This window comes from Lontra canadensis, unplaced genomic scaffold (genome assembly GCF_010015895.1).
Source record: "Lontra canadensis isolate GAN:19392208 unplaced genomic scaffold, GSC_riverotter_1.0 scaffold171, whole genome shotgun sequence".
Classification (NCBI taxonomy): domain Eukaryota; kingdom Metazoa; phylum Chordata; class Mammalia; order Carnivora; family Mustelidae; genus Lontra; species Lontra canadensis.
The window spans coordinates 1988179-2012757 of NW_022631165.1; the positions used below are offsets into that span (position 1 = coordinate 1988179).

At 54.1% G+C, this 24579-nt stretch overlaps 1 protein-coding gene across 2 annotated transcripts in view; it reads left to right on the forward strand.

The window, feature by feature from the left end:
- Window positions 1-1065: 1065 nt before the first annotated feature.
- PDPK1 (3-phosphoinositide dependent protein kinase 1) overlaps window positions 1066-24579 on the forward strand; it is a 69510-nt gene continuing 45996 nt past the window's right edge. Inside the window, exon 1 of one of the 2 annotated variants that reach the window (XM_032845883.1) lies at window positions 1066-1218. In XM_032845883.1, coding sequence (XP_032701774.1) covers window positions 1195-1218 — 24 coding nt within the window. In that variant the 5' untranslated portion in view covers window positions 1066-1194. The remainder of the gene's footprint in view (window positions 1219-24579) is intronic. The other variant, XM_032845882.1, reaches the window with a different exon arrangement.

Sequence of the window (24579 nt, forward strand, 5' to 3'; positions counted from 1 at the left end):
GGAGTGGGAACCTCGGGATCATGACTGGAGCTGAAGGCAGACACTTAATGGACTTGAGCCGCCTAGGCGCCCCATAGGCAGGAAAATTCTTTAGTAAGAGTAAGTGCTAAAAAAAAAAAAAAAAAAGTAATTGCTTGGTCAATGTTAGCGGAGATCACGGCTGTTCAAGAATTAATTCCAGTTACTGGGCTTATGGATTCGTTTATCTAATCTCTGTACTGTGTGAATTGTCATTTAAAAAAAAATAAACGTATTTCTTTTGGAAGTAGGAAAGAAGGTTATTTAAAAGCATGCAAGCTTGAGTTAGCAGAGATGATGGGGATTTTGTTTAAAGCAGAGTGGTCCTAGCACAGCAGTGCGAATGCATTTCATGCCACTCAGCTGTACACATGGCAGATGTTAGAATGGTTACGGAAGTAAATGTTACGTATATTTCACCACAACTAGGAACACCAGCACCACCACCATCGTCATTAACAACTACAAAAAGAATTCGACATCATCATCAACGGTGACGACGACCAGAAAAATCCACGAGGCCATAACCAAAGAAGAGAGCTCCGAAGGTGTCCGTGCGACTGTCAGCCGTGATTTCTGCCTTACAAATGGGATTTGACAGCCCCGGTTTCCGTCCGGGAGCGCCTGTCCGTGTCGTAGGCAGCCGATTTGCACCTGTCGGTGTTTGCGCAGAGCCCGGCTCCCGGCCCAGCCACGCGCGGGACCCTGCCGCTGCCTGGGGCGTGACCTTGGCCAGCGCGGGCCCCAGCGAGCCTCAGTTTCCCCTGTGGGCTCCGGGGATGACAGCTCCCCCCGCACCCTCCCGGCTCCCGCCCGGCCCCGCCCCGCGGCCCCGGGATTGGTTCGTGCGGGCCGCCCCCCCTTCGAGGCGGGGCCGGGCCGCTCCCGCCCGCTGGTCCCCAACCCGGAAATGCGGCTCGGGGGCGCCGGCGAGGCCGGCCGAGTCGCGGCGGAGCGATGGCGGGCGCGGCCAATGGGCGCGGGCAGCGGCGGCAGGCTGGCGGAAGTCCCGCCCGACGTCGCGCGGGGGCGGGGCGGCGCCGGGGGCGGCGGGCGGCGGGGCGGGCGCAGGATGAGGGCGGCCATTGCTGGGGCTCCGCCGCGGGGAGGAGGACGCTGAGGAGGCGCCGAGCCGCGCAGCGCTGCGGGGGAGGCGCCCGCGCCGTCGCGGGGCCCATGGCCAGGACCACCAGCCAGCTGGTGAGTGCGCGCCGGCCGCCCGGACGCGCCGGCCCGTCACCAAGCCAAGCGCAGCGGCCGCCGGGGCCCGGCGAGGCGGGGCGGCCCCGCGTCCCCAGGGCCGGGCGGCGCCTCACCTGCGGCCGGGCCGGGGACCGCGGGCTTCGTGAGGGCGCTTCTCGGCCGCCACGGGGAGCCCGGGCCCCGGCGCGGCCGGCGCCTGCCCGGCGGGGGCGCTGACAGACGCGCGGAGGGCGGGGGAGGCCGGGGAGGTGTCACTGGCCTGTCGCGGTGGAAGTGCTCGGAAAGTTTGTTTTCGGCGCGCCGCGGCCTGGAGCTGAGCCTCCGGGGTTCGCTTTCGTTCCGTCTGCGGAGGAACCTTCCTGGGCCTTCACCTGGAACGGGGTCCCGCTGCCTCTACCGCAGCGAAGCGGGAGGGACGAGTTCTTGCTCAGAGCACCTGATGCTCCAGGCTTCCCGCAAATTCACGGTTAGGGTGGGATCTGGTAGCCTCCTTTCCCGGCCCGGCGGAGCGGCACTGGCTGCTTTTCCTGCCTTGGGGCTCTTCTCCAGCAGTGGCATCAAGTATGGGAAGCCCCGGGGAGGTCGGACTTGAACCTGCTGCCGAGGGGCGAGTGGTCGTGACAGCGAGGAGGGATTGCAGGGGAGAAAGAAAAAGGAAAAGCACTTGTTGGGTGAAATGTTTTGCTTAAAAGTATCGTTAGTGTTTCCATGTTTTTTTCTCTGTTGCTAAAAGTATCCTCGGTGTTCTGATGTTTTCCCTGTGTTTGAGTTTGGGAGTCGCGAAGGTGGTTTCAGAATTTATACCTCGGGCGCGACTGTGGAAGTGGGTGATGGAAGAACGTCGGCACCGCTTGCAAAATTTGGTTCAAAAGGCAAATCAGAATTGCTTAATTGAGTGAAGGAAGCTTACCTGACGCCTTGTTTTCCAGCATACAGCTTTGTGGTCGCGGTTCTTAATCCTTTTTGGGGAGTCCGAACCCCTGTGAGAATCTGGTGGTGTAATTCCTCTCCTGAGAAAAAACACTGAGTTACCCCGCATTTTGTAATTAATTTAGCCGTTCTTGAACCTTCTGCAGTTCAGCCTCAGACTTCATGCTAAGAACACTGTAGAGATGGGCGACGCCTCTGAGTGTAAGAGGAGGACCTGTTCGGTTGAGAAAATGGTGAAAGGCGAAGGGGCCGTCTTGGACTGTTGCGACATGTGGCTGTACCCTGGGGTGTCTGGGATAACAGGCAAAAACACGAATTGGGCTTCTTGGCGAGCCTCAGTGGAGGCCGGGGGTGACGACAGCCATGGAAGTGTGTAAAATGAACTTTCAGACACCGATGCTGTTGGAGTGTAAGGTGTGTACTTTGGTGGAGATGGTCATAGCAAGAGGCAAAGAATCCATTTCCTCATGGTCTTGCTTTTTCCACACGATGGGCCTGGGACATCTGGAGTTTCTTTGCATAAGTCAGCCTTTTGGTGCAAAAATGCTGGAATCCAGTGAGGGAAAGTGAATTGTAGTATGAAGGATGGATCTCCCTGTCTGAAAGTGAGAGGGACAGGCTTTTGTGTCTTCAACTAGATCCCCTCCCTCCCTGCTGAAGAATTTGCCATATTTGCCCTCAGGAATGGCAGAGGTGCCCCCAGTATTGGGTTTTTACCTGCAGACAGATTTGCATGGTTCAAGTGGGTTTGCATCTAGATTTTATGTGTGTGTATGTGTGTGTGTGTACCTGCATATATGTATTTATTTACTTGTTAGAGCGTGCGTGTGCAGGCAGGCGCACAAGCAGAGGGAGAAGCAGGCGGAGGGAGAAGCAGGCTCCCCGCTGAATAGGGAGCCTGATGTGGGACTCGATCCCAGGACCCTGAGATCATGATCCGAGCTGAAGGCAGAGGCCCAGTCGACTGAGCCACCCAGACCTCCCTGCATCTAGAATTTTAAGGTGGCATTGTGTGGAGAAGCCCCCATCCCAATTACTGAAAATTCCCATCTCTCTGAGCGTGTACAGGCAACAGGGGGAGCACTACAAATGAAGTGTGAAAACCGTCTAGTCTACTCAGATGTTCAGGTGGGCCGGAGACTGGAGGAACCATTTCTTGAGCACTTACTGTAGAAGCAGACACTTCCAGATAGCTCACCCCGTGTTGCTTGATTTTGTTAGCGGTGCTGTGTGAGGTCGGTGTCCTTCCCATTTTACAGGTGTGCACGCTGGGATGTGGGGAGGCATCGTATGTGCTTAGTGTGAACCCGCCACTGAGTGGCGGCTGGCCTGGGCAGCACTCGAACCCCCCATGGGAGGAGCGTCCCGAGGGAGGGTCTCCTGGGCAGCGCAGTACAGCACTTGGCTTGAGGAAGTGCTTGGTGCCACCGCCCAGAACGTGTTCCCTGGGAGCTGCGCCTGAATGTGCGGACTGTGCCGCCCTGGAGGCAGGAGGGCCGTCTTCACACGGAGGACGGAGGACGGCGGACGGCGCGCGTGTTTAGTTCTCTGCGCGGATGGCTGAACTCTGTGACCCCTGGAGCCTCTTTGGGCCTCACGCCGTCAGAAAGCAGCTGTCTGGAAAGAGGCTGGGCTCCCTCTGGGTTTGAGGCCGATACAGTGACGGGGCAGGCTTGGAATCCTGCCTTCGGGGAACAAGAACTGGGCAGAGATTCGGTGGAAGGTAAAACGGCGGATGAGGCAGAGCGGCTCCGCGCCCGCTAGGTGGGGCGGCTCTGGCTTCTGCAGGGGCGGCCGCCTCCGTGCGGGAAGGTGGCTGGGGAAACGCGGACATGGGAAGAAGTGGGTTCTCATTTCCGCACTCCTTTCTTGGGCCGCTCCTCCTGAGTCTTGCGTGGTGTGATGCTTTTCTGTCCCTGTGACGCTCCTGCTGCCCTTGGCAGCCGGCAGGGCAAGGTCCGTGTGCTCGGAGACGGGGGTGGAGGGTGGTGCTGTTCTCTGAGCGTCTCCGTGGGAAGGATCGCCGCAGCAGCAGCGGCTTGCGGAGCCGTGGGGCCCGCAGAGCGGTCCTGGGCAGCTCCTCAGAGCAGGTCCTGGCCTCTGGCTCCTTTAGCAGAGCGTGGAACGAGGAAAAGGTAGGTCCTGGCCGTGTCATCCTCTTCACTCTGGGCCGCCTGACGTGCGGTTCGGGCGCGTGCAGGCAGAGGTGCGGTGAATGGGGAGTAGCCGCACAAATGGGGGAGCAGCTCAGCCCCCCCGAGTTGCTGGAGTGTGGAGACCCTTCCCTGGCACTAGACTTTGTCCGTTCCTGAGGATAGCTTCTCGGGAAATGGACTTTGCTGGAGCTCCACACGCTGCTGAGGAGCCCTTGGTGCAGACGTGGCGCCCTCAGCAGGTGCGAGGCGCGGGCCATGTGTGTGAGCTCCGCGCCGGCCCCGTGGGTGGCAGCCGGCCGCGGTGGGGCAGTGCAGCTGTTTTGAAGGCAGGTTCAAAGGGCAGGTCACCGGGGAGGAAGTGTTGGTGTGGAAACCAAGTTTCGGACGTGTGTCGTTCAGGCCTGTTGCACAGTGCCGTCTTGTTAACTGGCTCACGTTTGTTACCAGACCCTTTAAAAAAATCGTTTGAATACCTAGAGCCAGTGGTGTGTCCAGTCTCTACCGAACAAGAGGCAGAGTGCATTTTTTCAAGATTGATGGGGAGTACGGTCTGATGATAGTGCCTTAGAGGTGAAAGGCCTTTTTGGGTTCATGGTGGTCCTTGGTCTGTTTTCAGTGCTTGGCTGGTTGCGTTTCTGTAGCTGCACAAAATCTGTTTCCATCCTCTTAGTGTAGGACATTTTCCTGATTTTTAACTGGGATTTTTACTCCCCAAGAAATTCCAAGTCATCTTGAATGTCTTAAGAGAGGTCGTTTGTTCTAAAGGATCTATGTTTGTGGCTTTCATATCCTTGCTCAGAGCAACTGATGGAGGTTTCTGCTTCCATGGCTGGAGGGCTTGCAGGCCCACAGGAGGAGGGCTGTGCGTGGAAGCGATGGGATGTGCCCTGTCCCAGCCCCTGCTTTGGTGCACAGCCCACGGGAGAACAGACAAGCATGGTTTTCCTTTGGAATGTTGTCTGGGGGCCTGAGGAAGGTGGGCACACGGTTCCTCGTGGCCTAGTGACCTCCCCTGCCCCACAGACAGGATCCGGTGCCCTGCGGACCAGCCACTGTGCTTTGAATCAGCTTGCGGCCTTCGGGGAAGTGGAGCCTGTAAAGGTGTCGTGGGGTGGTATGTCTGGATGCCAGGAGGTTCGTCGTGGAGGTCTGTGTCTTCTGCACGTTTGTGGAGCCGGTGGCAGGTCTGCCCACGTCGGAGAGGGCTGACGCGAGGCTGCGCGCAGACGGCTGCGTGTGTGCTTCTCGGCGGTATTTCAGTGGGAACTCCTCCGGCGGAGAGCTTAGCTGTTACAATGAATTCATTGTTAAAGTCTCATTCTTCAACCTGTTTTTCTCTTTTGGAATTAATTGTGCTGCAGTGGGAGTCGTATCTCAGAGCGACAGCTACATACCGGTGCTGTCAGGGGAGGCCGATAAGATTTGCAGGGAAGCTTGACTCTTACAGAAATTCTTGTGACGTCCTTTGCCCTGCAGTGGTGACCTGTGAGGTGCGGGGCCTCGAGTTAACTTTTCTGCTCACCCTGCCTGTTTCTGAGAGACGGGGAGCACAGGGCCTCCCGCTGCCCCCGATGGTGCGCGGACCCTTGCTCTTGAGCTCAGTGTGAAGCCGGTGCGTGGACTCGTTGTGGCCGGGCTGTGGGCGCTGCTGCGCGGTGAAGGAAGTGATTCCGGCTGGAGGGCGGCTACCCTGTGCTCTCGTCGCGCAGTCTCTGCCCTGGTGGGGTTCGAAGCATGACCTGCTTCCTCCCCGGCCCCCTCTTCCCGGGCATCGAGAAGTGAGTACTTGCGGAGGGGTGCCCAGTAGCATCGTTCCTGAGGCTTCCCCTGCCTCTCGGCCTGTCACTTTGCTCCTCCTCAACGAGGGTCCCTCCGCCGACGCCCCTGCAGAGCGCCCTCTCTCCCAGCCTGTGCAGGGTAGTGGCCGGACGGTCTGGGCTGCCGGGTTCTCCTCTTCGGGCTCTTCCTCTTTGCCTGAAGAAATTGCCCTCAGTGGAAACCCCCCCCAGACGGCTTCTCTGACTCTCACGCTCTCTCCTCATGGTTCTCCTATCGGGCTTCCTGTGGTGTATCTGTCACTTACCTGTCTTCCCACTTTTGTTACTGGTTAACAAAAACGTGTCTGAGTCTGTGCATTCCGGTGCCCTTCCGTTTAGAGCTGTGTGTCCTTGAGCGGGGCAGGGCTTGGTCCTGAACTCTCTTGCCTGTTTAATGCCCGGTAGGAAAGCGTTCCAAACTGGGAAGCAGTCGGAGGGTTAAAACATGGATCCGCGTCCCACTCCTGCATCCTCTAAGGAAATGCAGCTGAGGAAGGGGGTCTGGTTTTCCTGTACGTGTTTTGCCGCATCACCGGCTTGGGCCCGGAAGGCTGTGTTTCAGAGGTCGGCCCGTCTTCGTACCGCGGCTCTTCTGGCAGCGCTCGCCCCCTGTTGTCGGGGGAAGCCGGGGGCGCCGACTCCGTGCGGGCACGCTCACGCGGGGGCTTTTCCCGTGGGCGCTGCCGCCGTGGGGGCGAGCCCTGCTGCGACCGCTGTCCTCGCGTCGCCAGATCTGAGTGCCTGACCTGTGGAAGAGCCGGCGTCGGTGCCATGGACTCCGCACAAGAGGCGGCTGCTTACCTCTCAGGAGGACCGTTTCCTTAAAAGATCCCTGCGAATCAGCCTGCCGGTCCTCTGACCAGAAGCCAAGCTGCGATCCCCGTACGATGTAGGGCCCTCAGGGGAAATGGCAGAGCTCTCTGCTGTGCGGGCAGGGCCCGTGAGGGCTCTCCCCAGGCCTCGACTTTGCGCGGATTTCTAAGTGTCCAGTCCTGAAAGGGGCGTGTGCTCTGTGTTGGGTGCAGCCATGTCCGTCCGCGCCACCCTCCGTGGATGACTGTGTGGCTGGCCCTGGGGCTGTCCAAGCAGCCCGCCTTGTCTTAGAGGTTCCTTCAGGGGACCTCTGCAGCTCTCAGTCACCGTGCTCAGTGAGTGAGAGAGCCACCATCCTAGGAGGAGGGCGGGAGCGACGGGATGCTAGACTGGGCGTGTGCCAGCGCTGGCCACTAAGCAGTGCTGCGCGGAGGCCTCCTTTGGGAGATGATGGGACCAGCCCATTCTTCGGGAAAAGTGCCCGGACTCTGACTCTGCTCAGCTGTGTTCTTAGGAGGGTCTGATTGGAGAGTCACGGCAGCCAGACCCTGGGAGCAGGTGAGGTCGCCGGCTAACTTAGTTAGAAAGCTAAGCAGCTTGATAACTGCTCGTTTCCGGGCTCTTGTCATTACTGACTGGCTTCCTTCCTTGAGGGTAAGCAACGAGCTGTTCTGCATTCTTTCCTCTCCGAGAGGGGCCCGTGACTTAGGCCCGCCAGGAGGCTGGGAGAATCATCTGTACCCTCAGTGCGTGACCTCTGAAGTTCAGCATTTACTGCCCTCTTTTTCCTTCGTTAACTCATTTTTTTCTTCCTGCAGTTTGGCATCTTGCTTTCATGGGGTTTTTTCATTGGTCAAAATTATAGTCTTCTACTGATTGTATGTACATAGCTGGTTATTATCAGATATACAGCTTAGAAATGTGTATCTAAATATAGATTTTATTTGCGAATGCATTTTATTCTCATTCCTAAAAAAAGAAAAAACTCATAACCTAAATGACTTTTTTTTTTTAAATCTTGGAAAACTCTCCCGCGCAGAAGCTGCTGGCCCTGTGTTGTATGTCTCTGGGGTGAAGGGGGGTGAGGATGGGTTAATGATGGAGAAGAGACATGGACGGAACCAGGGCTGCATGCTCGGGGCCTGAAGGAATCCTTGCGTGAAAATGGTGGCAGCTTAGTGGGTGGGGGACAGCCTGCATGTGCTCCCACCCCTGTGAGCCCCACTAGCCACAGCCCTGCCCCAGGGGCTGAAGGGAGACAGTGCCCCAAGGGGAGAGCATTGCCCTGCCATCCTTTATGGGGCTGCTCCAGAGAGGAGCACAGAAGAACCTGGGCCCAGGTGCACTGAGCAGGGAGGGCTTTCCTGGCAGGGCAGCCCAGAGGGCAGGGGAGCAGGGGCGCAGCCAAGTGTGGGGGAAGTTTGAGGAGGGAGCACCATTTCTAGTGCTGGGAAACCTGCACTAGACTTTTGGGCAGTGCAGGCTGAAGAAGGTGGTGGTATTAGGAAATGTATTCTCTAAACTTTCCCTGTTAGTTTTTATTTTGTTTTGTTTTGTTTTTTTAATCTTTCAAGTGTATTACTTTCCTTCAGTAACCCTACCTACATTTTTTAAATTAGTGTTGAGGCAGTGACTCTGATCAAGTTTTTAAATGACGGGATGTTTTCAGATCCTTTAAGTTTTCTTGAAGCTATGAAAGTAGCCTCCAGACAAGCTTTTTTTTTTTTTTTTAATATTTTATTTATTTATTTGACAGAGAGAGAGATCACAAGTAGGCAGAGAGGCAGGCAGAGAGAGAGGGAAGCAGGCTCCCCGCTGAGCAGAGAGCCTGATGCCGGGCTGGATCCCAGGACCCTGAGATCGTGACCTGAGCTGAAGGCAGAGGCTTAACCCACTGAGCCACCCAGGCGCCCCAGACAAACTTATTTTTTTTTTTTAAGATTTTATTTATTTATTTGACAGGCAGAGATCACAAGTAGGCAGAGAGGCAGGCAGAGAGAGAGGAGGAAGCAGGCTTCCCGCTGAGCAGAAAGCCCGATGCGGGGCTCAATCCCAGGACCCCGGGACCATGACCTGAGCCGAAGGCAGAGGCTTTAACCCACTGAGCCACCCAGGCGCCCCCAGACAAACTTATTTTTAAAATAAACTTGGGGTGGGACGCCTGGGCTCGTCAGTTAAGCGTCTGCCTTTGGCTCAGGTTATGATCCCAGGGGCCTGGGATCGAGTTGAGCATCGGGCTCCCTGCCTGGCAGGGAGCCTGCTTCTCCTGCCTGCTGCTTTCCTTGCGCACTCTCTGACAGATAAATAAAATCTTTTTCTTTCTTTCTTTCTTTTTTTTTAAGACTTTCTTTCTTTCTTTCTTTCTTTCTTTATTTATTTATTTGAGAGAGACCCTTCATCCCACTTCCCCTGATACTAACATCCACGCAGCCATACCACATCTGTCAGAATTAAGGAGTGGGCCTGGGCACCAGGCTCTAAACTGAATGCAGCGCTGGTTTGGGCTCCCTCAGCTTCCCCCGGGGCCCTGTCTGGCAGCCTCACTCAGTTTTCCTCACGTCTCCTTGGTCTCCTTTGGTGGAGGACACACTCTCAGTCTTTCCTTGCTTTTCATGAAAAGTACTGGTCAGGTGTTTTGTAGACTGTCCCTTATTTTGGGTTTTTTGGATGTTTTTTGGTGATGACACTGGGGTTTGGGGCTCAGGAAGCATCCCACAGAGGTGGGGTGACTTGAGGGCATCCTGTCAGGGGTCCATGTGATTTAGCGCTGGTGAGGTGAAACAGGATTAGTTCTTATTGATTGAAATTAGGTCCATGGCCTTGCTCTGCTCTCTGAAACTGGTTGTTTTGTTCTAGGACGACCTCGATATTTCCGTTTTGGAAGGGATCTTCATGCTCACCTTGTTGGGTCCTCCTGAGTTCCAGATAAAGATATTTGGGACTTGGGGGGCTTCTAACTTAGGGACTGAGTCAGAACTGGCATGAGATCCAGGTGCCTGCCTGGCTTTCTGCCAGCACGGACACTCTTTCTGACTGCTTTCTGCCAGCAGAAAGACACTCTTGGGATACCACAGGACCGAGATGTGCGCAGGTGCAGAGTGAACCCGAACTCCTTCTAGAACTGGTTTCTACTCAGGGCCAGGCCCGTGTCCCTCTGGAGTATTTGCTGCTGCTGATCCGGTGGACATTTGCCACAGTCTGCTCAGGTCCTCTGTGCCCAGTCCCTTCCTCCTTTTTTTGCAGGCAGGAGGCTGGAGTTATGTCACCTGGCCTTTGTGAAAGTATGCGGCTGGCTTTGATTCGTTCTCTTTTAGCTTCTTTCCTTTCTTGTGAAGCTACAGTTGTTCATTGTTTGAAGGCCTTCTTCTTGAGTCACAGATGAACCTGTGGGCTGTTACTTGGGGCTTTGAGATTGAACTCTGAGCAGAGTTTGGAGTTTTGTCTAGGCTGGAACTCAGAAGATAAGCATCTCCGGAAAATTGTGAATTTGGTTTCTTTTCCCTCCCGTGTACACATTTGCCTCTCCCACCTCCTTTCCATATAATGACAGCACCTATGGGACTGTCACGAAGGTAGGAATTGATAGGAAGAAAGAACGGGTCACAGGTGTAAGGGGAGAGCAGTCTGGATAAAGTGATCGTGGCGGCTCCTGGCAGGGGACAGGTGGGCCTCTGGGCTCTGACCTGCCTGAAGGCTAAGAGAAGGCCAAAAACAGACAGGTCTGCCTGTCCGCCCTTCCTGTGTTCATTCTCCTTTTCTGTCTTTTAACTGGTTTTTGGGAGGAGGTGTGGATGAAAGTCATGCTAGACAAAATGGGTCTTTCTCTGCACGCTGATGGTGTCGTGAAGTTCTGCTGTGGGAGTTAGCCGCTAACACTGGGACAGTCTTTCTGTGTGTCTCAGTTGGCTATTACTGTTCCCAGTAAGAAACTCTTTATTAGGGATTTGTAGCTAGGGAGCCCAGGAAGGGAGAGCAGCTGCCAATGGTGCCTTTTCATGTGTCAGGAGAGGTGGCATCCACGGTAAGAAATCGCTGATTCTCTTCGCTATTGCAAACCACGCACGTGTCTGCTGCTGAAGAGGTGTTCCTGCCACGTGACATTTATTCCTGTGGCCAGTTACATTCTGGGGGCTGATGTTTTTGTTTTTTCCTATTTCAAGTAGCAAGAACTTTGAGAGGATTAAAAATCAAACCTCTGACCACATTAATCTGGCCTTTTCCTTACAGGCTAATCTGTTAGAGTTACAGAGAACAGTTACCGATATCACTGTGATTGTGTTTATGTGTGGGGAACTCTGATGGAAGATAAACAAGACCAGGACATTTTAAGGAACCATGGGAAGTTCCCATAGGTCCCTTTACCGCTCTCAAGAACCTTGCGCCTTGCCCGGGGAGATGTTGTTCCCTTGTGGGTATGGGAGCCGTGAGGTGGCAAGGATGCGGTGCAGCGCTGTCCACAATGAGGTTGAAGGACACAGGAGGAGGAGAGGGCACAGTTAGTGAGTCAGTGTCTGGGAGGGGGACGTAATGGGGGCAGCTGCAGCAGTCACGTGTGTGGGAAGCACTGAGGGGCCCCAGCCCAGCAGAGAGCACCGGAGGAGAGGGATGGAGTTGTGGAGGGGAGAGGAGGGGATAGTAGGGCTGGAACCCCAGAGAAAGGTCCTCATTTCATTGGAAGTGCCCATGTGCTTTAGATTTTAAGTTTTGACTTGTGGAGGCTGTGGGAGGTTTCCCCTAAGGAGCTGGGGTCGGAAACTGGAGAATGGGAAAGAGGAGGCCTCCAGGCTTTGGCTCCCCTGGGTCTGACAGGAAACCGCTCAGCATCTGTGGCCTCTGTGCTTCACGAGGTAACCTTTTGATTCGAGTTAGGTATCACTGAGATTTCCAGGCTAAATTGCGGGGAAAAACGTTTGCTGAATGAATTTAATTCCCAGTGAGAGGTTCGTATTTAAGTGGTGTATAATTAATGTGGTTTTAGATTAGAAACCCAGTCTTTCTTAGTTGTCAACTTTAATATGTTAAATTACTAATTTTAGCAAAACAGAAGAGTGTGTTGTTTTTGTTTTCTAACTAATAATAGATCTTACTTAGTAAAGCTCTTAATGCATATTCATTCTAGATTTTGTCCAAGGTTATTTGGCTGTGAAATGAAATCTGAAATATATGGATTAATTGTCTTTGAAATGTTGCAGTTTTTCTGGTATAGCTCCGGGATGACAGGCTTGAAAAGCAGAAATGGGAATTCCACGCTGGGCCCCCACTGGTAGGTGGCCCACTCAGAGGATCTGTGTCTGAAAGATAACTAGCTTACTCATCTAGTTAGGAAGTACTCTCATCACATGTCGGAGTCCTTGTTGAGTGAGTGAGCTGGTGAACCTGGAAGTTCAAAAGGTCTGTTGGCCCTGTGTGATATCACCAGTGTCCATGGAGGACTTAGTGGCCCTGCGGTGGGTGGGCCTCTCAGGCGGCTTCTCCCAGCCCCTGCTCTCTGGGAGCTCCTACGCAGGCCCTGTTGACCTTGCCAAGGTTGCACTTTGTCCTTGGCAGCTAACAAGGCTAACAGTTACCGAGAGCCCCCTGGAAGATCTGCTTTCCACCCAGCGGCCCAAGCAATCCTCATTGTTTTCCTTTCTTTTTTCTTTTTTTTTTTTTTTTAAACTAAATCGGGACTCCTGTTGGCCCTGACATGATTTTGGATTTTGTCTCCTGCTGTTTTCACTTAACATTTTTGCTTGAGCTTTTCTGTAACCCTTGCTTCTGAGGCGGCATCATAGTCCTCTCTGGGTGAACCACGAGGCCTTGTCCTGTTGGTGGACCTTTACGTAGGCTGTTTCCAGTTGTTAGTAATTTCTTAATGAATGGTTTTTGGTTTTCTGTTGGTTGGTTGGTTGGTTGGTTTGTAAGTGATCTCTACATCCACCGTGGGGCTCGAACTCACAACCCCGAGATCAAGAGTTATATGCTCCACTGACTGAGCCAGCCAGGCGCCCCTTAATGAATGTTTTTGTGATGTAAATTTTAGTCTGAATTCTGACTCTTTGAACTAGATTCTATGCAGATGAATTTGTCAGACCAGAGGGTGTGATACGGTAGTGATTACTAAATGCACCCCACAGAGGCCTGCCGGGTAGTGCCCCCACTACTTCCTTATCTCCCTGATACGGAACAGGAGCATCTGAGACACCCTCTGCCAACTGGGGTGGAGTTTGAATGTGGCTTCACTGCTGGGTGGGGGACTATGGGCAGGGACCTGCCTTGTGCGTCAGTGTCTGCATCTTGAAAAAAAAAAAAAAGGTGGGGGGTGGATGTTGAGAGTTGTTTTGAGGACTGACCATGATAGTATGTGTAAAATGCTGAGAGGAAGCGTGTAATAAATGTTCATTATTTTTAGAAGTAGAGAACAAAATGGCATTTCATTAATTTTATTTTCAGCAGTGGTAAAGTTGTATCTGTAAGGGGTGTATATAATTTCATGGAGAATTTAAAGAATGAACACATAAACAGATTCACATGTGCCCACCACCCTGCATTAAACATAGGGTTTTGCTAAGTTCTTAGGAGGCCTCGGAGTGACCCTCTTGATTGTAATCTTATCCCCTGTGGTTCAGGGGTAACTGGCACCCTGATGTTCATGTTAATTAACTTAATAGTGTGTGAAGGTTACTTTTAGGGATTTCCAAAATTCGGGAAGCAGAGCTTCTGTGTCCACACAAAGACTGTACTTCAGTGTCTCATAGTGTGTGTGCGGGTGCGTGTGTGTGCGTGTGTGGTGACGTACAGCCACAGTAACGTTGAGGATGCAGGTCAGTAACGTTCGCAGACAGTGTCTGCTGAGGGCTGCCGTCTGTCAGGCCTGTGGACTAGACCTCAGGCCGCCCCGACCTTGTGTTCTGCTGCCTGCCTCACCTGCTTCTTGCTGGGGGACAGAGTGGGAACACAGGTGAAGTGGCATCCTCCGGGATCACCCACTGAATGCTTCTCCCCTCCTTCTTGCCCTTTCTGCAACCCCTTCCGGGGAACAGGGGGAGCAGTCTTCCTCTGGTCTTCCTCTGAATCCAGCCAGCTGACCCCTGGAGTTCGGCTGCCCCGCATGGGTGCGCGCTGGTTAGGGGCAGCTGCATTTTGCTTTGTGTGGTGCTGCCTCGGAGCCCTGGTGGCGGCTTGTCACTGGTGGCTCCCTGACTGCTGCGGTTGAAGACCTGTGCGGCCCACAGAGCGTGTGGCCCAGTGTGTATTAGGAGCTCAGGCAGACAGGCACCGGGCTGAGAGTGCCCTGCTGCCACCTGAGGCTGGAGCCACACGCGGTCTGTCCCACAGTCTGTCCCGGGAGCCCCCACACCCCCCACACCTCCCAGGGTGCTTCCTGCCCTTGTCTTTTAAAGGCACTCCGCAGCCTCAAGGTCTGGGTCGATGTTATCAGCCTCATTTTATAGAAGAGTAAATTACGGTTCAAAGAGTGTGGCTGACCACTGGTTACCTCTGGTTTCAGCTAAGTCACACATCTAGAACTTGGGTCTTGGATTTTGGTACTCCACCGAAGTCCTCGTGCTGGGAGTCGGGAGTTGGGGGGAGGCAGCAGTGGTTGCTGGGCCTAGCTTTGTGGAGGCTCTCGAGGTGTAGGGGTTCTTACGGAAGTGTTCTCTGCCAGGGAGCCCCGTTGAATGAAAGCAGTGCTCCTTTGGGGAAGAGCTGGCCGGATTGGGGGCAGCTTGTCCCCCTCGAGGGGAGTGTTCCCACGCTGTGGCATGTCGACTGTGCCCATGTGGGGGGTTTCAGAGCCCCAGGGCGCGCTCGGCCCAGGCAGCGTTCGAAGACCACCTGGCGTTTTGAATTTGAGATCCTGTCCCGGGGAGAGGTTGCTGGCTGGAGCCTGAAGCTGTGAGGCTGCATCTTGAGCATAGAAGGGCCTGATTTCGATGGTGGTTTCTCTCCCGATGGCTGGGGGGCTCAGCCTTCCGTATCGATACGTTTTATCTGCCTCGGAGTTAGCATCGGGCCTCCTAATGCAGCGTGTAGTTGATGCTGTTTGTTCAGACTCGGCAACCGTATTTGGGAAGGGGATGGGCTTTATTTTTTGCCTCGGAAGGCTTATTTTATGATCTAATGACCTTTGGACGGGAAACCTTTTTGTGTCTTCTGTGTTGTTTAGTCGTGGAAGTGCCTCTGGTGCGCGTCCTCTGAGCAGGCCGGCTGGTGCGCTCTGCGGATTAACCCCTCGCGGCAGGGGGCGCCTGAACGCGCAGCCGAGCTTCGCCCACTCTTGGTTTCTGCCCATGTCATGATCTTGGGGTGGTGGGATCGAGCCCCGTGTGGCTCTGCACTCCTAAGATTCTCTTCCTTTCCCTCTGCCCCTCCTGCTCCTGCTCTCTCTCTCAAATAAATCTTAAAAAAAGAAAAAAAATTCCGTGCAGCAAGCTGGGAGCTGTGGTTCTCCTCATCCCTGGCTATGATGTGGACAGTGTGAGCCACTGAGAGGGGCCTGGCGGACTCGTTCAAGGTCACACGGCCCGCGAGGAGCAGAGCTGAGATCCGAACCTGTGCGGTGCACGTTCAGTTCATGCTGGGGCTTCCACTCGCACGTGTAACTTGTCTGTCTGTCTGAGGCCCCGACTCTTAGTTCGGGTGCGGAAGCTTTAGACAGCTTAGTAACTGACGATTAAGGGTTTGGATATTTAGTTTTGTGTTGTCATGGAATTCGGTTCTTCCTCAGCGTGTTTGTAGAAGTGTAAAAACCCTCAGGAGCCGAGACGTATTTAAAGAAGCTACTTGAATTGCTCAGATACGGAGGGTGTAGGCCCAGAGTGCTGAGTCCTGGCTCCGGCAGGGACACCGCCTTCCCCTCAAGGTGAAAGACTTTCTCTTCACCCCGGCCTTGAGTCTGCCCTCAGACTCCCCAAGCCCCTTCTTTGTTTGAAATCCTTGCTTAATTTGCATTTTATCCTTCCTTTTTTTAAAAAAAGATTTTATTTATTTATGTGACAGAGAGCGAGCCCGAGAGCACAAGTAGGCAGAGCAGCAGGCAGAGAAGGGGAAGCAGGCTCTTCGCTGAGCAGAAGCTGGTCGGGAGGCTGCATCCCAGGACCCTGAGATCATGACCTGAGCCAAAGGCAGAGGCTTTAACCCACTGAGCCAAAGAGGCCCCCACCCCTGCCTGCCTTTTATCCTTCCTGAAGAGATAAAGATAAGACACAGATAAGGAAGCAGCTGGAGAGATCTGAGAATTGCCAGTCAGTCCTCTTCCTGGAAATCTCCTTCCTCTGCTGTCTGGTGTCCACCCAGGAGCTCTTGCCTTTTTTCCCTTGTCCCGGGGGCTCAGGTAGGATTGGGCTCCTAGTTGGAGGTGTTCAGTGAACTGTGTGGTAGCGGATGAGTGGATAAATCACTTTTCCTTGTGAAGTGTTTTAAGTTACCATCTTTCAAACAAAAGAGGAAAAACCATGGGTTTCCCATCCAAATACCACCTTCAAACCACTTAAGGCTCAAGAGCACCTCCACAGCTTGAGTCCCATCCCCTGTCCCTTGTGCAGAACGGGAGTCCTGGGAGTTGCTGTGGCTTCTCTCCAGACACTGGCAGTAGCCTCCTGTGACCTGCACGGCCCCCACCCACCCCGCCCCGCCCAGTGAGGACCATCAGGCACCACTGATTACTGACTGTGAGATGTGCTTTACAAACTTGGGGCTCTGTATTTTCAAAAAAAGCTTCCAGGGCTGCCTGGCTGGTTCACCTGGTGGGACGTGTAGCTCTTGGTCTCAGGGTTGTAGGTTTGGGTCTCTTGTTGGGTGTAAAGATTAATTAAAAATAAAACCTTTAAAAAACAAAAATAACCGGACACCTGGGTGGCTCAGTGGGTTAAAGTCTCTGCCTTCGGCTCAGGTCATGATCCTGGGGTCCTGGGATCGAGGCCCGCATCGGGCTCTCTGCTCGGTGGGGAGACTGCTTCCCTTCCTCACTCTGCCTGCCTCTCTGCTTACTCTTGATCTCTGTCTGTCAAATAAATAAATAAATAAATCTTTTAAAAAATACATAGATGTTGTACCTTTTAAAAAAAAGATTTATTTAAGAGCATGTGCTTGTGCATGCGCATGGTTGGGGGGCGGAGGGAGAAAGAAACCTCAAGCTGACTTCACACTCAACATGGAGTCCCGCATGGGGGTTCAAATCAAGAGGCTGCCGCCCAACCATCAGAGCCGCCCGGGGGCCCCTGGGAATCAGCTAAGACTCATGTTTGCTTCCTGTCAGAGTCGCTCTTATGAAGGGCAGCTTGTGGTCCCCACTCGGAAAAGGTAAGGTGAGCACAGCAGGTGGCACTCCTACTTACTCATTGTCTACACACTCATCTGTACAGAATGAGAGTCATGTTGAGAGGACTTGGGGGGGACATGGTGACCCCTTTTCCAGAGGCTTCATGGTGCCAGAGGTCAGTGACATGCTTGGAGGCAGGTTCAGTTGAGAACAGCTGTCCTTCCTCGTTCTCGAGCTCACTCAGCCACAGAGGTAGCTGCCACGTTTCTCGGTGGTGAGGCCGTTGCTGAAGCTTGTCCTGACCAGCCAGGCAGGGGGTCGGAGGGAGAAACGCAGAAGGGGATCTCCTTCTGGGGGGGGGGCTCCGGGGTGGGGGTGCTGGTCCTGGGAAGTGGGGGAGGAATGGTAGGGGCTGGGCATGCCGGTGGGGGTGGTGCTGGCAGGGCAGGAGCAGCACTGATGTAGGCTGGCCCGCAGTGTGAAGCTGGTGGAGCAGGTGGCCGCACCCCGCCTTTCCTGGGGCGTAAGGGGCGTGGGTTTGGGGTGTGCGCGTATGTATGGGAAAGGCGAGCGATCATAATTCCCTGTGGGCTGCGTTCTGCAGAACTTCTCTTGTGGTCCGCTTCATTTGATTAGGGAGGATGGGGTTGGGATAGGCATGACTAGGGTTTTGTTACTTGAAATTTCTCTAGACTAAATTTAAATTTCAGAAGCTGTGGAGTAACCAGAAGTATTTACTTACCGCAGGTTTGGGCCATCAGGTGGGTGGCAAGCTGACTGGGTTGTGCCGGGAGGGAATGACTCACCAGCAGGTCCTGGGTCACCTGGGATCCCTGGGCTGTGCCTCTGTAGGGCGGAGTGCTGGCAAGCTGGAGGGGGCGTCTCAGGACCAGAACCCACCGTGTGGGGCTGCCAGTCAGCCCGTGTCCCCCAGATTGTGGCAGACTGCCTCAGTGCTATTGATGCTGCTTGAACACCACCTCGAGATGTTGAAAAGAAATTAGCTGTTAAGAGTAACAACTATAATAGCAAACATTGGACTTTTCACCCGGAAGAGGGCCTTTTCTCTTAGGCTTTTTGTTTCACAGTTGATGCTTAAATGCCTCAAAGAGTCACACTGTGGCTATCTTTCTTAACTACAGAAGGAAAATTAATCACTAGAACGTACCCATGCCAGTGAGTTAGAGTTCTCTGGGAAGAGAAAGTACGAGCGTCCATCTGACCCTAAAAACATCTTCATCAGGGAGGGGCCCCAAGAGCTGTTTTTTTAAAGATTTTATCTATTTATTTGACAGAGATCACAAGTGGGCAGCGAGGCAGGCAGAGAGAGAGGAGGAAGCAGGCCTCCTGCTGAGCAGAGAGCCCGATGTGAGGCTGGATCCCAGGACACTGAGACCATGACCTGAGCCGAAGGCAGAGGCTTTAACCCACTGAGCCACCCAGGCGCCCCCAAGAGCTGGTTTTACATGGAGGTGCTTGGCTGGCATGCGGTGGCTGAGGCAGGAAGGAAACTGCAGAATTCCATGAAGGAGGAAGGCGGCCCATGACAGGTTCCTGTGTGGTTATGCCCGTAATTGCTGGAGCAGAGGGGACACCAGAGCAGCAGTGGTCTGGTGGCCATCATCTCAGAACCCTGAACTGATTCAGGACAGTACGGCTGGTGCTAGGCGTCACAGTCTGGGTCAGGAGATGCTTAGGCCCTTCTGGGCAGCCTCATTTCTCAGGCTCCCACCCCTGCACTTTGACGTACCCAGAACTTAGCAGAAGTGACCCCAGAAGGAGCGTTTCAGGGACACTGAGGTCTCTGCCTGGCATCCAGGGGTTCTGTCTGGAGGTGGCCTGTACTGTGGGTCAACTGGGCTGCTGAGTCTAGAGGTGCTCTTGCCTCAGGGCCTTTGCACTGGCCAGTCCTCTGCTGAGATGGCTCTCCCCAGATTTCTTTAGGGCTTTCCCCCATCTCCTTGGGTTTTTGCTCCAATGTCACTTACCCAGTAAGGGCTTCTATGTTTAAATTTGCACATCCCACAACTGCTTACCTCAAATACTACTGTCTTCATTTCTGGGTGTTCTTTTCTCATGGTAGTTATCACTGTCCAACACTGTAACACTACCTGTTGTTTGTTTTTTGGAGTATCCGTGTGCCATACTGGAATGTAGCCGCTCTTTAAAAAAAAAAAAAAAAAAGATTTTATTTATTTATTTGACAGAGCATGAGCAGGTGGGAGGGGCAGAGGGAGAGGGAGAAGCAGACTCCCCACCGAGCAGGGAGCCTGACCTGGGGCTCAATCCCAGGACCCTGAGATCGTGACTGGAGCAGAAGGCAGACACGGAGCCCCCCAGGTGCCCCAGAGTGTAGGGAGTGGGCTTGGCTTGTTTCTTTGTTGTATCTCCAGTACTTAGAGCAGTGCATGGCGCATAGTAGGCCCTCAGTGAACATTTGTTGATGTCAGGTGGGTAAAGCAGGGTGGTCTTGAGGGGACTGAGTTTGCCTCAGATCGCGGAAGCTGTGGTGGGGCTCTGGCATTTCACGTAAATCACGTAATGGCAGAGCAGGTGTGTCCATGTCTGTGTTTCTGTCTCACAGCATCTGTTATTGCCATCTCAGAAATCCAGAGTTCTTTCTACACCTCACGTGGATGTTGATTTCAGAATGACTCGCTTTTCTTTCTGACTCGTGACAGCTGCTGTATTTTGAATCTGAAACATTAGAGGAAAGTGAAACTTTAAAACGTATGATGCATGCAGGGCACCCGGGGTTGGGGGAAGGCTGTGAGGCAGCTGGATCTTGGTTTCGGCTCAGGTCATGATCTCAGGGTTAAGGAATTGGCCTGGATCAGACTCTGCTCTTCTCTCCAACCCCCCCCCCCCCATCTAAGCACACACACACTTTTTCTCTCTCTTTCTCTAAAATAAATAAGTCTTTGAAAAAGTATGATGCATGATTAGCTGTCACTGCATTTTACTTTCAGTACATGAATGCTCTCTTCCCTGCCACGCAGCTGCGTCTAAGCCACCAGTAGCCCGGCCTTCCACTCGAGACCACTACCAGCACCTGAGAGACACCTGCCACCGCGCCTCCTGCCAGCTCACGCTTCAGCCCCATGGCAACCAGAGGTCTGCTTTGGCTTCCAGCACTGGCGCATCTCTGTCGTGGCCACCCTCCCAGCTTTGGGCAGCCAGTTTTGTCAGTGACATCAGGCCCACAACCCTGTTAGGATGTAGCTTCCTAGGGTCAGGGACCACATCTGCCTGCCATGTCCCTGGACCCTTGTAAGACAGTGGTAATGTTTTCTGAGTAATCGGATTCATGATGTAATTAATTTACCTCCTTTAAGAAACTCTGATGCACAGGGCGCCCGGGTGGCACATTCAGTTGGGCGTCTGGCTCTTGGTTTCCGCTCAGAGCACGGTCTTGGGGTTGTGAGATGGAGCCTCGTGTCAGGATCCCTGCGCAGCATGGAGTCTGCCTGTCCCTCTCCCTCCCCCCCTCCCCCCCATGCACCGCACCATGTACACACACTCGCTCTGTCAATAAATAAAATCTTAAGAAAAAAAAAGGGATGGGCAAAATGAGTGTGTGTGCTCCTATGAAGTAACAGAGAACCCGTGGCTTTGGAGAGGAAGGTGTACTTCCGGGCCTTACCGGAGTCTCCCCAACAGCCCGAGTTGTCTGCACTGGGTGGGTTCAAGGTCTTGGAGCTCCCCTTACCCTCCCAGGACTGCGGACAGGGTTGTTGGATGTGCTCTGATTCGCGGCAAACAACAGAATCTGCTGAGCCGGGGGGTCAGGGGTAGGCAGTGGGGCCTGGGAATGAGAGTTTGGAGGGGGTGACTGTGTGCTGCCTGCTGGTTTGTGTGGAGGCACTTTCTGTCCTCTCCCCTCCCCTGCTCAGCCTGGCCTCAGGGCCACTCACCACCCTCCTGTGTCTCCATCTTTGGAGCAAGTGCCCTGTTTCTCTCTTTCTGTGGCCAAGCCGTCTACTTCAGTAGCCACCAAACCAAAGCAGGCACGGTGGGCACGGCTCGGCTCGGCTCCAGCTAACGGTTTTAGCCAGCTGCCAGCACTGCAGTAAGGTGACTGACTGCTTGATAGTAACTTATAAAACTTATTTACTTATAAACTTATTAACTTAAAAATCTAAAGATTCTATTTATTTAGTTGACACAGACAGAGATCACAAGTAGGCAGAGAGAGAAGGGGAAGTAGGCTCCCTGCGGAGCAGAGAGCCCGATGCGGGGCTCCATCCTAGGACCCTGGGATCATGACCTGAGCTGAAGACAGAGACTTTAACCCACTGAGCCACCCAGGCGCCCTCTCTCTTTCTTTTAAGATTTTATTTATTTATTTATTTATTAGAGCAAGGGAAGAGGGAGAGGGAGAAGCAGACTCCCCGCTGAGCAGGGAGCCTGATGCAGGACTTGATCCCAGGATTCTGGGATCATGACCTGAACTGAAGGCAAAGGCTTAACCCCAGTGGTTAAGCCACCCAGGCGCCCCAGGTACTTTGTGTCTCTTAAAAGAAAGGCTTCCTTACGCCTTCCAGCCTCCTACTGGAATTGCGCTTTGGGGCACGGAGGACTTGCCGGGAAAGGTAAGAGTACCAGGTGCATTTGTGTTTACAGGCGGGGAAGACCGGCGCTCAGCTTTTATCTCGTGACAATCTCCGTGACATATACAGAACACAGTGTTTTTCTGCCCAAGATGTCAGTCCTAGACCACCTGCAGGGTACAGTGCTAAGAATAATGTGTGTGGGATTGTCTTAAGTCTTTTTTTTAAAGTGTTGGTTTATTCATTTGTGAGAGAGAGAGAGTGAGCTCGAGCAGGGGGTGGGGAAGGGCAGAGGGAGATGGAGAAGCAGACTCTCTGAAGCAGGGAGCCCAGTGTGGGGCTCGGTCCCAGGACCCTGGGATCAGGGCCTGAGCGGAAGGCTGGTGCTTTATCAACTGAGCCACCCAGGCGTCCGGGATTGTCCTCTGCTTATGCCCCTCCCTTTGCCTGCTGTCTGGGCGGAGGGGCTCCTTCCAAGAGAGGTGCTTCCCCCGCGGGAGCTGTATTCTGGGACAGGCTGAGAGGCTGCAGGTCAGGCGTGCTCAGCCGCTTTTCTCCTCGTGTGCCAGTTCTGGCTGGCTGTGTTATTCTGCATGTGCCTGCTTTACCGGGGAGTAATTGGTGTTCTCTCCGGCCATCATAGTGGGCTCCAAGCTGTTTTTTACTTTTCTAGCTTCAAGTTGAGAGTTTATTTCATTAGTTTAAAAAAGATCTTAAATCACAGAAATGATTGAGTATAATGTTACAGCAAGTGAAATGTCAAAGGCTGGCATTTGGAAACAGCGCTGTCAACAGAGTTCCAGCCAAAACCTGTGTGTTGGCCAGTGGAGCCCAGAGTCCTGGAGAAACTGAATGAGAAAGCCAGGGCTCGTGCCCCTGCGGTTCCCCAGCCCAGGCCTTGCAGCTGCTGTGGGAGTGGCTGACTGCTTTCCCGAGAGCCGGGGGTTGTGTGGAGATATCTCAGCTTCGGGCGTCTTTGCTGGATCGCTGTTCTTACCCTCTTGCAGGTTGAATGTGGGTCTGGCTGCTGAGAGTGGAATGTTGCTCCCCACCCGCCCATGAAGGGTGTTCCGCTCCCCCCCGGTTCCTCTCTTCCAGTTCCTGGAGCCAGCCACTTGCCCCGAGTCCCTGCACTGCCACTGGGCCCGGAGGGCTGGGAGCACGCTGGCGGTGTGCTTTCTTCTGCCCCAGTCTGGTGTTGCTGAGTGTGAAGCCACACCCCTGGCTGCGAGGCTTACTACGAAGCCTCATCAGCACTGCCGTGTACGCGGTTTAGGTCATGGGAGTTTCTTGTTCCCCAAACGTGGCATTAGGGTTTTTGCCTTTTTCAGGCTGGGTACACCTGTCGCTCTCCACGGTTTCCAGCTCCTGGTGGTTGTACTTCTCCCTTCTGCTCCAAGGGCCCACGGGGGCCTCCCCTGAGGGCTGCACGCTTTCGGGGGGGGGGGTGGTCACTGAACACTTGGTGAGGTTTTTCCTGGGGAAGGGAGCATGGAGTCTACCAGAAAAGAGCAGGGACTCCCCCAGGAACTGTGGCCGCTGAGACCTGATCGTTCTCTGTTGCGGGGCCGTCCTGTTCATTGTGGGGTGTTTACAGCATCTCTGCGCCTACCTGCCAGACGCAGCACCACTTTCTCTCTCCCCCGGAAAGTCTCTGGACACTGTGAGGGTCCCCTGGGGGCAGAACCACCCCACTCGAGAACCACTGGAATAGAAGATGGGTCAGTGGCCGCAGATTTCCTAAGACCGGGGGCTCACGGTGGTCGGCTCCTCCGTAGCGGGCTGTGCTTCATTGTGGCCCTGGTGACTCCCAGGATGAGCCCCACTTTGGGGCAGCCAAGAGATGGAGCTGTTCTCACGCTCAGTGCTCCTGGCCAGGGAGCAGGCACTCATTTGGGGAAGGGGCTTTGGTAGCACGTGTGGGCCGATCAGATGTGCTTGGCCCTGGGCTGCTGCAGCCTCAGGTTTGGGGGCTCCTCATCCCGTGTGTGGATGCACTGCGGGTGTGCAAGGAGAGTGGCTGCTGCACACCGCCACGGGCAGCTGTTTGCCGGGCAAGGCCCGTCTCCCTCTGCCACTTCCAGCGAACAGGCTCACCGCCTGACCTTCAAACCGCAGTTCTCCCCTCCCACCTGCTCCGGTGGCCTGGGTGGGGTCTGTGGTGCGTACTGCACTCACGTGGGGACCAGTGGCGGAGAGGATGGGAGCGGGCGTTCTCCAGCATGATGCTCCACTTCTTCCACAGCAGCGGCACAGCAGCGGTGACACGGGGTCCGCTGGGTCAGGTCTGCATCCACCATGACAGCCCATTAGGGCGCCCGGCGGCTCAATCAGTTAAGCATCTGCCTTCCGCTCAGGTCATGATCCTGGGACCCTGGGATCAAGTCCCACTTAGGGATCCCTGCACCGCAGGAAGTCAGCTTCTCCCCCTGCTTGTGCACATTCACTCGAGCCTGTGCTTGCCCTCTCTTACAAAAATAAATTTTATTTATTTTTAAAAAATATTTATTTAGGGGCGCCTGGGTGGCTCAGCGGGTTAAAGCCTCTTCCTTCGGCTCAGGTCATGATCCCAGGGTCCTGGGATCGAGTCCCACATCGGGCTCTCTGCTTAGCAGGGAGCCTGCTTCCTCCTCTCTCTCTGCCAGCTTCTCTGCCTACCTGTGATCTCTGTCTGTCAAATAAATAAATAAAATCTTTTTTAAAAAATTTATTTATTGGGGCGCCTGAGTGGCTCAGCGGGTTAAAGCCTCTTCCTTCGGCTCAGGTCATGATCTCAGGGTCCTGGGATTGAGCCCCGCATTAGGCTCTTTGCTCAGTGGGGAACCTGCTTCTCCCTCTCTCTCTCTGCC